Genomic DNA, 14259 nt, shown 5'->3' on the forward strand with positions numbered 1-14259 from the left:
CCCTTGCAGTTCCAGTTTTCGTATTAACAAGTCACAAGGTTGCAACTGTCACAGCATTTAAATGTTTAAAATATTGTAACTGTGATATGCAATTTGACTAAGTATCTGAGAATGAGAGTTGTTTTCTTAACTGAAGAAAGAGAAAATGCTGGAAAATCTTAGTAAGTCTGGCAGCATCTGTAGGGAGAGAAAAGAGCTAACGTTTCGAGTCTGATGACTCTTTGTCAAAGCTTGAGCTCGAAACTAGCTAGCACTTTTCCAGGAGACACATCCGGAGTGAGACTCATCCAGACTGGGGATTGAAACTTGGTAATTTGGTGCAGTGAGGTAATTGGGTGCAGAGTGTGAGGAGGTGCTTTTTAACCCTGGTAAGTGACTGGTAAGTAGTCTCTCTTTTTCTTTTCATTGTCTAATTTATTTATTTTTATTTTGAAATTCTAGTTGTTTAAGTTTACCTAGGGTTTAAGACATGGCAGGAGATCCCAGACCCGTGTCATGCTCCTCGTGTGCGATGTGGGAGCTCAGGGACACGTCCACTGTCCCTGGCTCCTTCACGTGCAAGAAGTGTGTTCAGTTGCAGCTCTTGTTAGACCGCTTGACGGCTCTGGAGCTGCGGATGGACTCACTTTGGAGCATCCGCGATGCTGAGGAGGTCGTGGATAGCACGTTTAGCGAGTTGGTCACACCGCAGGTGAAGGTTACTGAGGGAGATAGAAAATGGGTCCAAAAGAAAGAGCAAGAGTAGGAAGGCAGTGCAGGTGTCCCATGCGTTCATCTCCCTGCAAAACAGATATACCGCTTTGGATACTGTTGAGGGAGATGGCTTACCAGGGGAAGGCAGCAGCAGCCAGGTTCATGGCACCGTGGCTGGCTCTGCTGCACAGCAGGGCAGGAAGAAAAATGGCAGGGCTATAGTGATAGGGGACTCGATCGTAAGGGGAATAGACAGGCGGTTCTGTGGGCGCAATCGAGACTCCAGGATGGTATGTTGCCTCCCTGATGCAAGGGTCAAGGATGTCTCGGAGCGGCTGCAGGACATTCTGGGGGGGAGGGTGAACAGCCAGCTGTCGTGGTGCACATAGGCACCAACGATATAGGTAAAAAACGGGATGAGGTCCTACAAGCGGAATTCAGGGAGTTAGGAGTTAAACTAAAAAGTAGGACCTCAAAGGTAATAATCTCAGGATTGCTACCAGTGCCACGAGCTAGTCAGAGTAGGAATGGCAGGATAGATAGGATGAATGCGTGGCTCGAGAGATGGTGCAAGAGGGAGGGATTCAAATTCCTGGAGCATTGGGACCGGTTCTGGGGGAGGTGGGACCAGTACAAACCGGACGGTCTGCACCTGAGCAGGACTGGAACCGATGTCCTGGGGGGGTGTTTTCTAGAGCTGTTGGGGAGGGTTTAAACTAATGTGGCAGGAGGATGGGAACCGATGCAGGAAGTTGGAAGGTAGTAAAACAGGGACAGAAGCAAAAGGAAGTAAGGGGAAAAGTGCAAGGCAGAGAAGACATAGTCAAAAATCTAAAAGGGCGACAGTACAAGGTACAGTGACTGAGGGGAGCTCAGTGAATAGGCCCAGTAATAACAAAAGGAATAAAACTGAAGATGTTAAGATTCAAAACAGAGGTAAAAAAACCAACATAAGTGTACTTTACCTGAATGCTCGTAGTATTCGGAATAAAGTAAATGAGTTGATGGCATAAATCATCGTAAATGACTATGATTTAGTGGCCATTACTGAAACATGGTTAAAGGATGGTCACGACTGGGAGTTAAATATCCGAGGGTATCAAACTATTCGGAAGGACAGAGTGGATGGTAAGGGAGGTGGTGTTGCTCTGTTATTTAAGGATGACATCCGGGCAATAGTAAGGGATGACATCGGTGCTATGGAGGATAAGGTTGAATCCATTTGGGTGGAAATCAGGAATAGTAAGGCGAAAAAGTCACTGATGGGAGTAGTCTATCGGCCACCAAACAGTAACGATATGGTGGGGCAGGCATTAAACAAAGAAATAACTGATGCATGTCGAAATGGTACAGCAGTTATCATGGGGGATTTTAATCTAAATGTCGATTGGTTTAACCAGGTCGGTCAAGGCAACCTTGAGGAGGAGTTTATAGAATGTATCCGCGATAGTTTCCTAGAACAGTATGTAATGGAACCTACGAGGGAACAAGCGGTCCTAGATCTTGTCCTGTGTAATGAGACAGGATTGATTCATGATCTCATAGTTAGGGATCCTCTCGGAAGGAGCGATCACAATATGGTGGAATTTAAAATACAGATGGAGGGTGAGAAAGTAAAATCAAATACTAGTGTTTTGTGTTTAAACAAAGGAGATTACAAGGGGATGAGAGAATAACTAGCTAAGGTAGACTGGGAGCTAAGACTTTATGGTGGAACAGTTGAGGAACAGTGGAGAACCTTCCAAGCGATTTTTCACAGTGCTCAGCAAAGGTTTATACCAACAAAAAGGAAGGACGGAAGAAAGAGGGAAAATTGACCGTGGATATCTAAGGAAATAAGGGAGAGTATCAAATTGAAGGAAAAAGCATATAAAGTGGCAAAGATTGGTGGGAGATTAGAGGACTGGGAAATCTTTAGGGGGCAACAGAAAGCTACTAAAAAAAACTATAAAGAAGAGCAAGATAGAGTATGAGAGTAAACTTGCTCAGAATATAAAAACAGACAGTAAAAGTTTTTACAAATATACAAGACAAAAAAGAGTGGCTAAGGTAAATATTGGTCCTTTAGAGGATGAGAAGGGAGTTTTAATAATGGGAAATGAGGAAATGGCTGAGGAACTGAACAGGTTTTTTGGGTCGGTCTTCACAGTGGAAGACACAAATAACATGCCAGCGACTGATAGAAATGAGGCTATGACAGGTGAGGACCTTGAGAGGATTGTTATCACTAAGGAGGGAGTGATGGGCAAGCTAATGGGGCTAAAGGTAGACAAGTCTCCTGGCCCTGATGGAATGCATCCCAGAGTGCTAAAAGAGATGGCTAGGGAAATTAGCCATTAGGGACTAGTGATAATTTACCGAAATTCACTAGACTCTGGGGTGGTCCCGGTGGATTGGAAATTAGCAAACGTGACGCCACTGTTTAAAAAAGGAGGTAGGCAGAAAGCAGGAAATTATAGGCCAGTGAGCTTAACTTCGGTAGTAGGGAAGATGCTGGAATCTATCATCAAGGAAGAAATTGCGAGGCATCTGGATAGAAATTGTCCCATTGGGCAGACGCAGCATGGGTTCATAAAGGGCAGGTCATGCCTAACTAATTTAGTGGAATTTTTTGAGGACATTACCAGTGCAGTAGATAACGGGGAGCCGATGGATGTGGTATATCTGGATTTCCAGAAAGCCTTTGACAAGGTGCCACACAAAAGGTTGCTGCATAAGATAAAGATGCATGGCATTAAGGGTAAAGTAGTAGCATGGATAGAGGATTGGTTAATTAATAGAAAGCAAAGAGTTGGGATAAATGGGTGTTTCTCTGGTTGGCAATCAGTAGCTAGTGGTGTCCCTCAGGGATCCGTGTTGGGCCCACAATTGTTCACAATTTACATAGATGATTTGGAGTTGGGGACCAAGGGCAATGTGTCCAAGTTTGCAGATGACACTAAGATGAGTGGTAAAGCGAAAAGTGCAGAGGATACTGGAAGTCTGCAGAGGGATTTGGATAGGTTAAGTGAATGGGCTATGGTCTGGCAGATGGAATACAATGTTGACAAATGTGAGGTTATCCATTTTGGTAGGAATAACAGCAAACGGGATTATTATTTAAACGATAAAATATTAAAGCATGCCGCTGTTCAGAGAGACTTGGGTGTGCTAGTGCATGAGTCACAGAAGGTTGGTTTACAAGTGCAACAGGTGATTAAGAAGGCAAATGGAATTTTGTCTTTCATTGCTAGAGGGATGGAGTTTAAGACTAGGGAGGTTATGTTGCAATTGTATAAGGTGTTAGTGCGGCCACACCTGGAGTATTGTGTACTTGAGAAAGGACGTACTGGCGCTGGAGGGTGTGCAGAGGAGATTCACTAGGTTAATCCCAGAGCTGAAGGGGTTGGATTATGAGGAGAGGTTGAGTAGACTGGGACTGTACTTGTTGGAATTTAGAAGGATGAGGGGGGATCTTATAGAAACATTTAAAATTATGAAGGGAATAGATAGGATAGATGCGGGCAGGTTGTTTCCACTGGCGGGTGACAGCAGAACTAGGGGACATAGCCTCAAAATAAGGGGAAGTAGATTTAGGACTGAGTTTAGGAGGAACTTCTTCACCCAAAGGGTTGTGAATCTATGGAATTCCTTGCCCAGTGAAGCAGTTGAGGCTCCTTCATTACATGTTTTTAAGGTAAAGATAGATAGTTTTTTGAAGAATAAAGGGATTAAGGGTTATGGTGTTCGGGCCGGAAAGTGGAGCTGAGTCCACAAAAGATCAGCCATGATCTAATTGAATGGCGGAGCAGGCTCGAGGGGCCAGGTGGCCTACTCCTCCTAGTTCTTATGAAACGTTAGCTGTTTTCTCTCCCTACAGATGCTGCCAGACTTGCTGAGATTTTCCAGCATTTTCTCTTTCGTTTCAGAATCCAGCATCCGCTGTAATTTGCTATTATATATTGTTTTCTTAACTGCTGTTTATAGCTCAAAAAATTGATTCCTGAAGAGTCTTGTACCCTTTGCAAAGTTTAGAATCTATTGGTGGCTAGGTGAGGCAACATCTGTCACGTGCTGGATTAAAAATGTTATGTTACGTTTTGTAAAATGCTTCAAAACCGACCTGTAATGTGCAATATTTGTATATGAATCTGTCTTTTTATAAACAGCTTTATGGGCAATTAATGCCACACTATTTTTACCTCGACTTTCACTTTCATCATTGCTGTGTATTTTCAGATTACCTTCTACAGTAATTTGACCCACTGGAACAGCTTGAATGGCTTTATACTACTGCCATATACCATGCTGTATACAGCTGGGTATGTTCTCTTACTCCCATCCTGTGACAAAAAAATTGTCACCAATTCAGGATATGTGTTTTTTTATAAAATGCTGATTTTTATTTTCCCTCCCATTCTCCAGGCTGTCTAAGACGAGTGCAACTCCTCCAAGGAAGCCCAAGTGCACATTGTTGTCGAGACTGGGAATCTGACTTGGGAGCACACCAATTAAATGTAGTCAGTTAGTTTCTATGAAATGAGTAAAATATTGCCATCTTTTTACTAGGTAGTATTATTAGGATTCTTAACATTTGAATAACGTTAGTGTTGATTTGTTTTGTGATTTTAGGAAAGCACCAAACTATATCTGAATCTGTTGGAACTTGAATATAACTCTGATCTCAAACTGAATGAGGAAAACATTCTGAATGCCTTTGACAAAGCAATAAGTAGTACAATGCCAATAGAAACCAGGGTAGCCTTCTCCCAGCGAAAAGTTGAATTTTTGGAAGACTTTGGCTCTGATGTGAAAAGGTGAATTTTGTTTGTGCCTTTGACTCTATGAAACAAGTTAGTAATTATGAAAAATGTGTTCACTAACTCCAATTTAGCTTGCGGTGCGAGACATGGGTAAAAGCAGTAATAAATAACAGCAGAGATTTAAAAGTGCTGGAAAAACTCGACTGGTCTTTGCAGCATCTGTGCAGAAAAACCAAGTTATCGTTTCAAGCCCAATATAATTCTTCATCAGTGGAGATTTGTTATTTTTAAAAACATATCTGAAATTTTAGGCCTCATTGTTGATGTATCTTTTTAAACTATATCTTTCTTATTTAAAATACAAGTGGAATTTTTCATCCACATTCCTTACTATGGTTTAGCTCAGTGGGCTAGATAGCTGGTTTGTAATGCAGAACAAGGCCAGCAGTGCGGGTTCAATTCCCGTACTGGCTTACCCAAACAGATGCCGGAATGTGGCGACTGGGAGCTTTTCACAGTAATTTCATACTTGTGACAATAAAAGGTCATTATTGTTAGTGGTTAAGTAGAGCAACACTATATGGGATCTGTTTCATGTGTCTATGCATGATGTGTATAACGTGGTTAAAATACACTTTATAGGGATTTTATAATTACGGTTCACATTTAAGAAGTTGCTATTTTACTTTAACATATTTGGTATTGTTGATATATTTTGACGTTTGAACCACAGCTGTCTGTGTGCATGGAACTGGCTTAAAATGTTAGCTACATTTGCTTATTAACAGTGCTTTCAGTTTCAAACATACATATACAGGTTTGCAATAACTGAAATAAATCAGATTATTTAATCTAGTATAAAGCATGGTTCTGAAGTATATAAATCATGGATACTATGCAAACATGTCTTAAACACTCTGTGGTTAGCACTCCTACATCACAGCGCCAGGGACCCGGATTCAGTTCTGGCCTTGGGTAACTGTGGTGTTTGCATATTCTCCCTGTGTCTGCGTGGGTTTCTTACTGATGCTCTGGTTTCTACCCACAGTCCAAAGATACGTAGATTAGGTGGATTGGCCAGGATAAATTGGCCTTCGTTAGGGTTAGGTGGGGCTATAGGGAATAGGGTGGGGGAGTGGGTATAGGATGTGCTCTTTCAGAGGGTTGATGGGAACTCGATGGGCCAAATGGCCTTATTCTGCACTATAGGGATTCCATAATTCAACCTTTAGATCCCTCTCATCTTGAGTTTGGCTGCTTTTCCCCTTCAGTCTTAGTTTAAGGACTAATCTATATTAATTATTGCACAAAAAAGGTATTGATTTAACTACCTGAGATATGCATGGTTATAGTAACCTGGCACATTGTGGTATTTAAATCAACAAATCTGGTTGTTTGTGCGATTAACATCAAGAAAGAATTACCATGAAATTTGCCAGACTGTCATTAAGAACCCAACTAGGTTCATTAATGTCTTTCGAGAAAGAAAACCTGTTGGCCCTAATAAATCCAAGAATGTCCCACATTATGTGCTTAACGTTTGATGTCTTTGTAGTGCATAGAAATAGGTAATAAATGAACCTTTTTTAATTCCTTTATGGACTATCGGTGTCGCTTGCTAGTCCAGTGTTTATTGTCCATCCCTAGTTGCCCATCAGAAGGTGGTAGTGAACTGCCTTCTTGAACTGCTGCAGTCCCTGGGATGTAGGTACACCCACAGTGCTGTTTGGGAGAGTTCCAGGATTTTGACCCAATGACAGTGAAAACATGGTGATATATTTCCAAGTCAGGATGGTGAGTGACTTGGGGGCCTCCAGGTGGTGATGTTCCCAGGTACCTGCTGCTCTTGTCCTGTTAGATTATATTGATCATGGTTTAGAAGGTGCTGCCTAAGTATACCTTGGTGAGTACATCATGCAGTGCATCTTGTAGATTGTACATACAGCTGTTCTTCGGTGGTGGAGGGATTGAATGTGAAAGGGGTAGCAATCAAGTGGCCTGCTTTGTCCTGGCCAGCTCGTTTTGGAAATTTTGGTTTTAGATTAGTCATGGTGTAGACATCAGTATCCAGGTGAAATAGAGAAGAGATTGGGACTGTTTTGAAATATGAATGGAAGCATTTGTATCTGTTGGTATCCGTTTTAAATACAATGCTCTGTTACAAAATCCTAACAAATTAGTATATATATTGAAATTCTTCAAGCTATATAAGGCAGTAGAATGTTGATGTTTATTGGCAACTAGTAAAGAATCATTAATTTTTGGAACCCATATTGATTGATATATGCAATTTACCCACAATTTGTTATGCAACCCAAGTTTACTTTATGATAGGTTATTGTAATATTATCAGCTGGAATGAAATGTGTGCATTTTGGTATTCTGAGGGCAAAATAATCTACCTAATGAACATTAAATTGGTTGCTGAAAGATGAAAAAACATTTTAAAGTCGGCATCAACTTTCAGGCAGCTAGTTTTGTTTTTTTCTGTCTCAATTTACCTGAATAATTCCTTTTAATAAAACCGTGCCGAAAGTAGTACTTATCCTGTTTCACAAGTTCCAGCATCATGTAATGAATAATTTGCTCAAATACGTGGAAATATTTTCAAAATGTTTGGACATTGCTATTAATTGTGTTCTATCTTCTAGACTCATGGTGGCTTATGATGATCATCAAAAGCTTTTGAAAGAGCAGGAGTCAAGTAAAAGAAAGGCTGAAGATGGGCAAGTAGTGCTTTTTTTTTTAATGAAGATAGAAATAGCAATGGATCAAGATTTGATTGCGGAACATCTGTTTTGGTAAAAAGTTATCCTTCATTGTAAATGATTTATTTCCTTATATGAGTTCACTCTTCTATGTACCCAATTGTAAAATTGCAGCTAAAAATAACAATGTTGCATCATCAGCTGATGCAAAGGGACTAAAGTTGCTGATTGGATTGGATTTGTATTGTCACGTGTACTGAGGTACAGTGAAAAATATTTTTCTGCGAGCAGCTCAACAGATCATTAAGTACATGGGAAGAAAAGAAAATACATAATAGGGCAACACAAGGTATACAATGTAACTACATAAACACTGGCATCGGATGAACCATACAGGGGTTTAGTGTTAATGAGATCAGTCCATAAGAGGGTCATTTAGGAATCTGGTAACAACGGGGAAGAATGAGGCTATTTGGCCCATCGAGTCTTCAACAACCCTCTGAAAGAGCACCCTGCTGAGGCTCACTCCACCATAACCCTGCCTAACCTTTGAAATGAAAAATGAAATGAAAATCGCTTATTGTCACGAGTAGGCTTCAATGAAGTTACTGTGAAAAGCCCCTAGTCGCCACATTCCGGCGCCTGTCCGGGGAGGCTGGTACGGGAATCGAACCGTGCTGCTGGCCTGCTTGGTCGGCTTTAAAAGCCAGCGATTTAGCCCAGTGAGCTAAACCAGCCCCTAAATTTGGAAACTAAGGGGCAATTTAGCATGGTCAATCCACCTAACCTGCACATATTTGGACTGTGGGAGGAAACTGGAGCACCCGGAGGAAACCTACACAGACACGGGTGACTGCGTGGAGTTTTCACTTTCTCCCCAAGGTCTGAATGGAAGCCGGGTCCCTGGTGCTGTGAGGCAGCAGTGCTCATCACCGTGACTCCCTAAATATTTATGTATGGTATTGGATGGTAAACCGATTAGAAAATTTGAAAAAGGAGAGCTTCCAAGGCTACGTGGTAGCTCATAAAACGTCATAACACAAAAGCAGAAAATGATGGAAAAACTCAACAGATCTGGAAGCATCTATGGAGAGAGAAACGGAGTTAACATAGAGTCCAATATGACTCTTTGAAAAAGTAGCAGGATTACGTCATTCAGCCCTTCATGTCAGTTTGTGCCAATCAATTGGGTCATAGCTGACTCCCATCTTAAATGCATTTGCTTGTCTTGTTCCACCAGAGATGGCATTAGCAGAGGCGAGAGATTGATAGATTTCTGATATCAGGGAATTGAATATAAGGAGTGGGCAGGAAAGTGGGGTTAAGATGGAGGATTGTCAGTAATCCGATTGAATGGCAGAGCAGATTTGAGGGGCTGAATAGTCTACTATTTTGTGTGTATTTGTTTGCTGTGCTAACAAAGGAGCAGGCAAAAGTAAATTTATTAAAATTTGGATTTCTGCATTTAAATTCTTATGCATAAACATTTCCCATTGTATATTCTGGTGGGCAGCGGCTAGAGTATGGCCGTATGAATTTATTTTTAATGGTATTTTCAGTGTGGAATGGGAACAATGGGTTGCACCTCAAATATTTTTGTAGAAACCTCTTCTGCTCCAGAATTCTGAAGGGCACAAAGTCAGCTGGGAAGTACAGGACTCAATTTATTGTAGTATTAAGCCAGTAAAGGCTGAATAGGCAGCAGGCCTGGACAGAACCTCAATCAACAAGGAGGTGAAGCCAAAGTACCAACCTAATACAAATAGAGTAGAAGCACCAAATAAGGAGAGAATTTTGGCCCTAGAGATTTAAACATTAGGACATTTTGAACCAGGTAAAACCAAGTGGCATCTGTAAGGAACGGATTGGTTCTAAATGGAGCTCCTGCCATTAGTGGCAATCTCTGGAGTGACTCTGAAGGTCAAAAGCTTGGTGGGAAATGGTTGGCTGGGGTTTTAAGACAAGCCAGGATGTGGGGTGTGATTTTTAACTTTCAGCAGGATTCTTCTAACTGCAAAGCAGTGAGCACTTTAAGATTCCTGTGGTTAATATGGAAATGGAGTCACCATAATTCAACTGTGTGTGGAGGTGGTGGTGTAGTGGTATTGTCACTGGGTTAGTAATCCAGAGACCCAGGGCAAGATCTGGGGAGCTGGATTCAAATCCCACCACGGCAGCTGATGAAATTTGAATTCAATACAAAAACTTTTTAAAAGAAATTTAGAGGAACAGATTGATCTTTTGGGCAGCACGGTAGCATGGTGGTTAGCATAAATGCTTCACAGCTCCAGGGTCCCAGGTTCGATTCCCCGCTGGGTCACTGTCTGTGCGGAGTCTGCACGTCCTCCCAGTGTGTGCGTGGGTTTCCTCCGGGTGCTCCGGTTTCCTCCCACAGTCCAAAGATGTGCAGGTTAGGTGGATTGGCCATGCTAAATTGCCCGTAGTGTCCTAAAAAGTAAGGCTGGGGGGGGGGGGGGGGGGGGGTTGTTGGGTTACGGGTATAGGGTGGATACGTGGGTTTGAGTAGGGAGATCATTGCTCAGCACAACATCGAGGGCCGAAGGGCCTGTTCTGTGCTGTACTGTTCTATAATTAACCAGCCAGGGAGTGAGGGTGCATTGCCATTCTTCAGATAGTCATTGCTGTGTAGTGGTGGGGAAGGGTATGCTGGTGAAGAGAGCCGTGACAAAGAACTGGGGCCCTTGGTATTGATACTCTTTCATTGTGTTTGTCTGAATTAAAGGTAGTTGCAGATTTGAAATAGTGTTCTAATGGCATTCATTCTGATAAATATACCTGTAATTTTGCTTTATAATAAAATGTTCCACCTTGTAATCTTTGAATGCAAAGTAATTTAAATTTACATTTTCAAATTTTTCTATGCTTGAATATGGCAGGTCTGAAGAGCCAGAGGAGAAAAAGCAAAGGAGTGATGCAGCATCAGTTCAGCTGATGAGTGGAGACTTGCAGGCTAATCAGTCTGCATATAACTACAATGCTTGGTATCAGGTGGGTAGTTTCTGCTCAAGATACTACTATCAACAAAACAAACTACTTTAAACCCAAGAATCATAAAGCTTCCTTCCTGTTTCTTTGAAAGATCGTTGAATTTTCATTCCAGTTTTGTATTTCATTAACACATATCTGATGTGTTTTAGAAGAATTTGGAAGTATTTTTTTTTAATAAACATTTTATGGAGGTATTTTTGGTATAGTAACAACAACACAATAAACAATATACATGAAATCATAAACATAATGCAAAAGTCATTTACCTCTCGTACAGGTCCCTCCCTTATTGACCCCCTACTCTAATCTAAACTACCTAACCCCCCCTCCGTCCGTCCGTCTGCTGACGATTAATTTCACTCAAAGAAGTCAACGAATGGTTGCCACCTCCGGGTGAACCCTAAGAGTGACCCTCTCAAGACGAACTTGATTTTCTCCAAACAGAGAAAGCTAGCCATGTCCTTTAGCCAGGCCTCCGACTTTGGGGGCTTTGAGTCCCTCCATGCTAATAGTATCCGTCTCTGGCCTACCAGGGTAGCAAAGGCCAGAACGTCTGCCTCTTTCTCCTCCTGGATTCCCGGGTCTTCTGACACCCCGAAAATCACCACCTTTGGACTCAGCGCCACCCTTGTTTTTAACACCGTGGACATGACGATCGCAAACCCCTGCCAAAATCCCTGAAGCTTTGGACATGTCCAAAACATGTAGACATGGTTCGCCGGTCCTCCCGCACATTTTGTGCACCTTTCCTCCACCCCAAATAATCTGCTCATCCGGGCCACTGTCATGTGAACCTGGTCAACAACCTTAAATTGTATCAGGCTGAGCCTGGCACATGTTGCGAACGTGTTGACTCTAATCCAACATCTGCCCATAGACCGTCCTCTATCTCACCTCCCAGCTCCTCCTCCCACTTGCGCTTCAGCACCTTGGTCTGCGTCTCCTCCGAAACCATAAGCTCCTTACAAATGTCTGAGACGCTCCCTTCTCCCTCTGGAAAGTACCCAGTCCTGAATCCCCCTTATGAAGTTTCTGTTTATGAAGGAGGTCCCGCATCTGCAGATACCTGAATTTGTTTCCCGTCGCCAACCCAAACTTCTCCTCCAACGCTCTCGTACTCGGAAAGCTCCCCTCTATGAACATATCCCCATCCTCTCAATCCCCGCTCTGGGCCATAACCGGAACCCCCCGGCCATACTCCCGGGGCAAACCGGTGATTGTCACAGATTGGAGCCCAGACCAATGTTCCCACTGGCTCCAAACTCTTAGGGCCGCCACCCCACTGGACTGGTGGAGTACCGTGCCGGAGGGAACGGCAGAGGCGCAGTCACCAACGCCCCCAAACTGGTACCCTTGCATGAAGCCGCCTCCATACGCACCCATGGCGACCCCTCCCCCACCACCCACTTCCTGATCATGGCTATATAAGCCACCCAGTAATAGTTGGTAAAATTTGGCAGCGCCAACCCGCCCTCTCCCCGGCTCCCCTCAAGCATTACCTTCCTTACTCATGGGGTTTTGCCCGCCCTGAAAACCCGTGATCACACTGTAGACCTGCTTTAAAAAAAGGACCGCAGAATAAAGATGGGGAGACACTGAAATAATAGGAATCTCAGGAGAACCGTCATCTTCACCGTTTGCACCTTCCCAGCCAGAGACAACGGAAGCGCATCCCTTCTCCGAAAATCGTCCTTCATTTGGTCCACCAGCCAGGCCAGATTCAATTTATGCAGCCGGTCTAATTCCTGCGCCACTTGGCTGCCTAGGTACCTAAAGCTTCCCTCTTCTAACCTAAACGGCAGCTCTCCCGGTCGCATCTCCTCTCCCCTCGCCTGGACCACAAACAGGCATATTAGCATGTTGACACCGAAAGCCCAAAAAGGTATGATCATTAAGATGAACAGATTTTTTTCTTTAACTAAAAGTTTTCTTAACCTCGCTGTACAACATATTTGACCAGTTTTTATTATCTTCTCCAACAGTACAATTATCCAACACCATGGAGCTATGGGCAGTATTACCCACCACCATCTACCTAATCTGCTGGAATGTCCTGTAGGACTGAAGTGTTTCCTTTTCGTTTTAAAAGTAAAAAATGGAAAATATTACATTTTAAGAGACGTGCTATCTAAAACTGTGGAATTTTTCGAGGAATAAAACTGGGAAATAGTTGTTTGCTGCAAAATATTTGAGGTCGGACATGATTTGTGTTCAAAAACTATTTTGTGAATTCTCATAATTTTTGAATGTGATTTTTGAAAAGATTCTCTTCATACACAATTTGTTAATAGAAAAATAAATTTTAATACACTGCAGAGCACCACTGATGGTATATTTTCTTTTTTAAAAAAAAACAAACTATTTTAATGAGGTATTTTTGGCATTACAAACAATAGTATAAAAACAATGTACAAAGAACAATAAACATAGTGCAAACACCGACTTCCACCCCTCCATGACCCACCTATTTAACCCCCTCTTCTACACTACCCTAGCCCCGCCCCCCCCGCTGACGATTAATTCTCCGCGAAGAAGTCGATGAACGGTTGTCACCTCCGGGCGACCCTAACAATGACCCTGTCAAGGCGAACTTAATCTTCTCTAGGCCGAGAAAGCTCGCCATGTCGGTTAACCAGGTCTCCGACTTCGGGGGCTTTGAGTCCCTCCAAGCTAATAATGTCCGTCTCCGGGGTACCAGGGAGGCAAAGGCCAGAACATCTGCCTCTTTCTCCTCCTGGATTCCCGGGTCGGCTTGCATCCCAAAAATCGCCACCTCTGGACTCATTGCCACCTTTGTTTTCAATACTCTGGGCGTTACATCCGCAAACTCCTGCCAATATCCCCTAAGTTTTGGACATGCCCAGAACATGTGGACATGGTTTGCTGGTCCGCCTGCACATTTTACACTCCTGTCCTCTACCCCAAAGGATCTACTCATCCGGGCCACTATCATGTAGGCCCTGTGGACCACCTTGAATTGGATCAAGCTGAGCCTTGTGCATGTAGCGGTCGCGTTGACTCTGCTCAACACGTCCGCCCATAAGCCATCCTCCATCTCTCTCCCAAGCTCCTCCTCCCACTTGCGCTTCAGCTCCTCGGTCTGCGTC

At 43.0% G+C, this 14259-nt stretch overlaps 1 protein-coding gene across 8 annotated transcripts in view; it reads left to right on the forward strand.

Moving 5' to 3' along the window:
- The window catches only part of prpf39 (PRP39 pre-mRNA processing factor 39 homolog (yeast)), a 78074-nt gene extending 64602 nt beyond the window's left edge, over window positions 1–13472 (forward strand). For 3 of the 8 annotated variants that reach the window (XM_038776307.1, XM_038776309.1, XM_038776314.1), the window contains exons 11-14: window positions 5305–5489; window positions 8087–8236; window positions 11041–11152; window positions 13135–13472. In XM_038776307.1, the coding sequence (XP_038632235.1) occupies window positions 5305–5489; window positions 8087–8236; window positions 11041–11152; window positions 13135–13191 (504 nt within the window). In that variant the 3' untranslated portion in view covers window positions 13192–13472. Of the gene's footprint in view, window positions 1–4911; window positions 4995–5097; window positions 5193–5304; window positions 5490–8086; window positions 8237–11040; window positions 11153–13134 lie in introns of those variants that run through there. The other 5 variants (XM_038776308.1, XM_038776311.1, XM_038776310.1 and 2 more) reach the window with 5 other exon arrangements.
- The last annotated feature ends 787 nt before the right edge of the window (window positions 13473–14259 follow it).

Source organism: Scyliorhinus canicula, chromosome 2 (genome assembly GCF_902713615.1).
Source record: "Scyliorhinus canicula chromosome 2, sScyCan1.1, whole genome shotgun sequence".
Classification (NCBI taxonomy): Eukaryota; Metazoa; Chordata; class Chondrichthyes; order Carcharhiniformes; family Scyliorhinidae; genus Scyliorhinus; species Scyliorhinus canicula.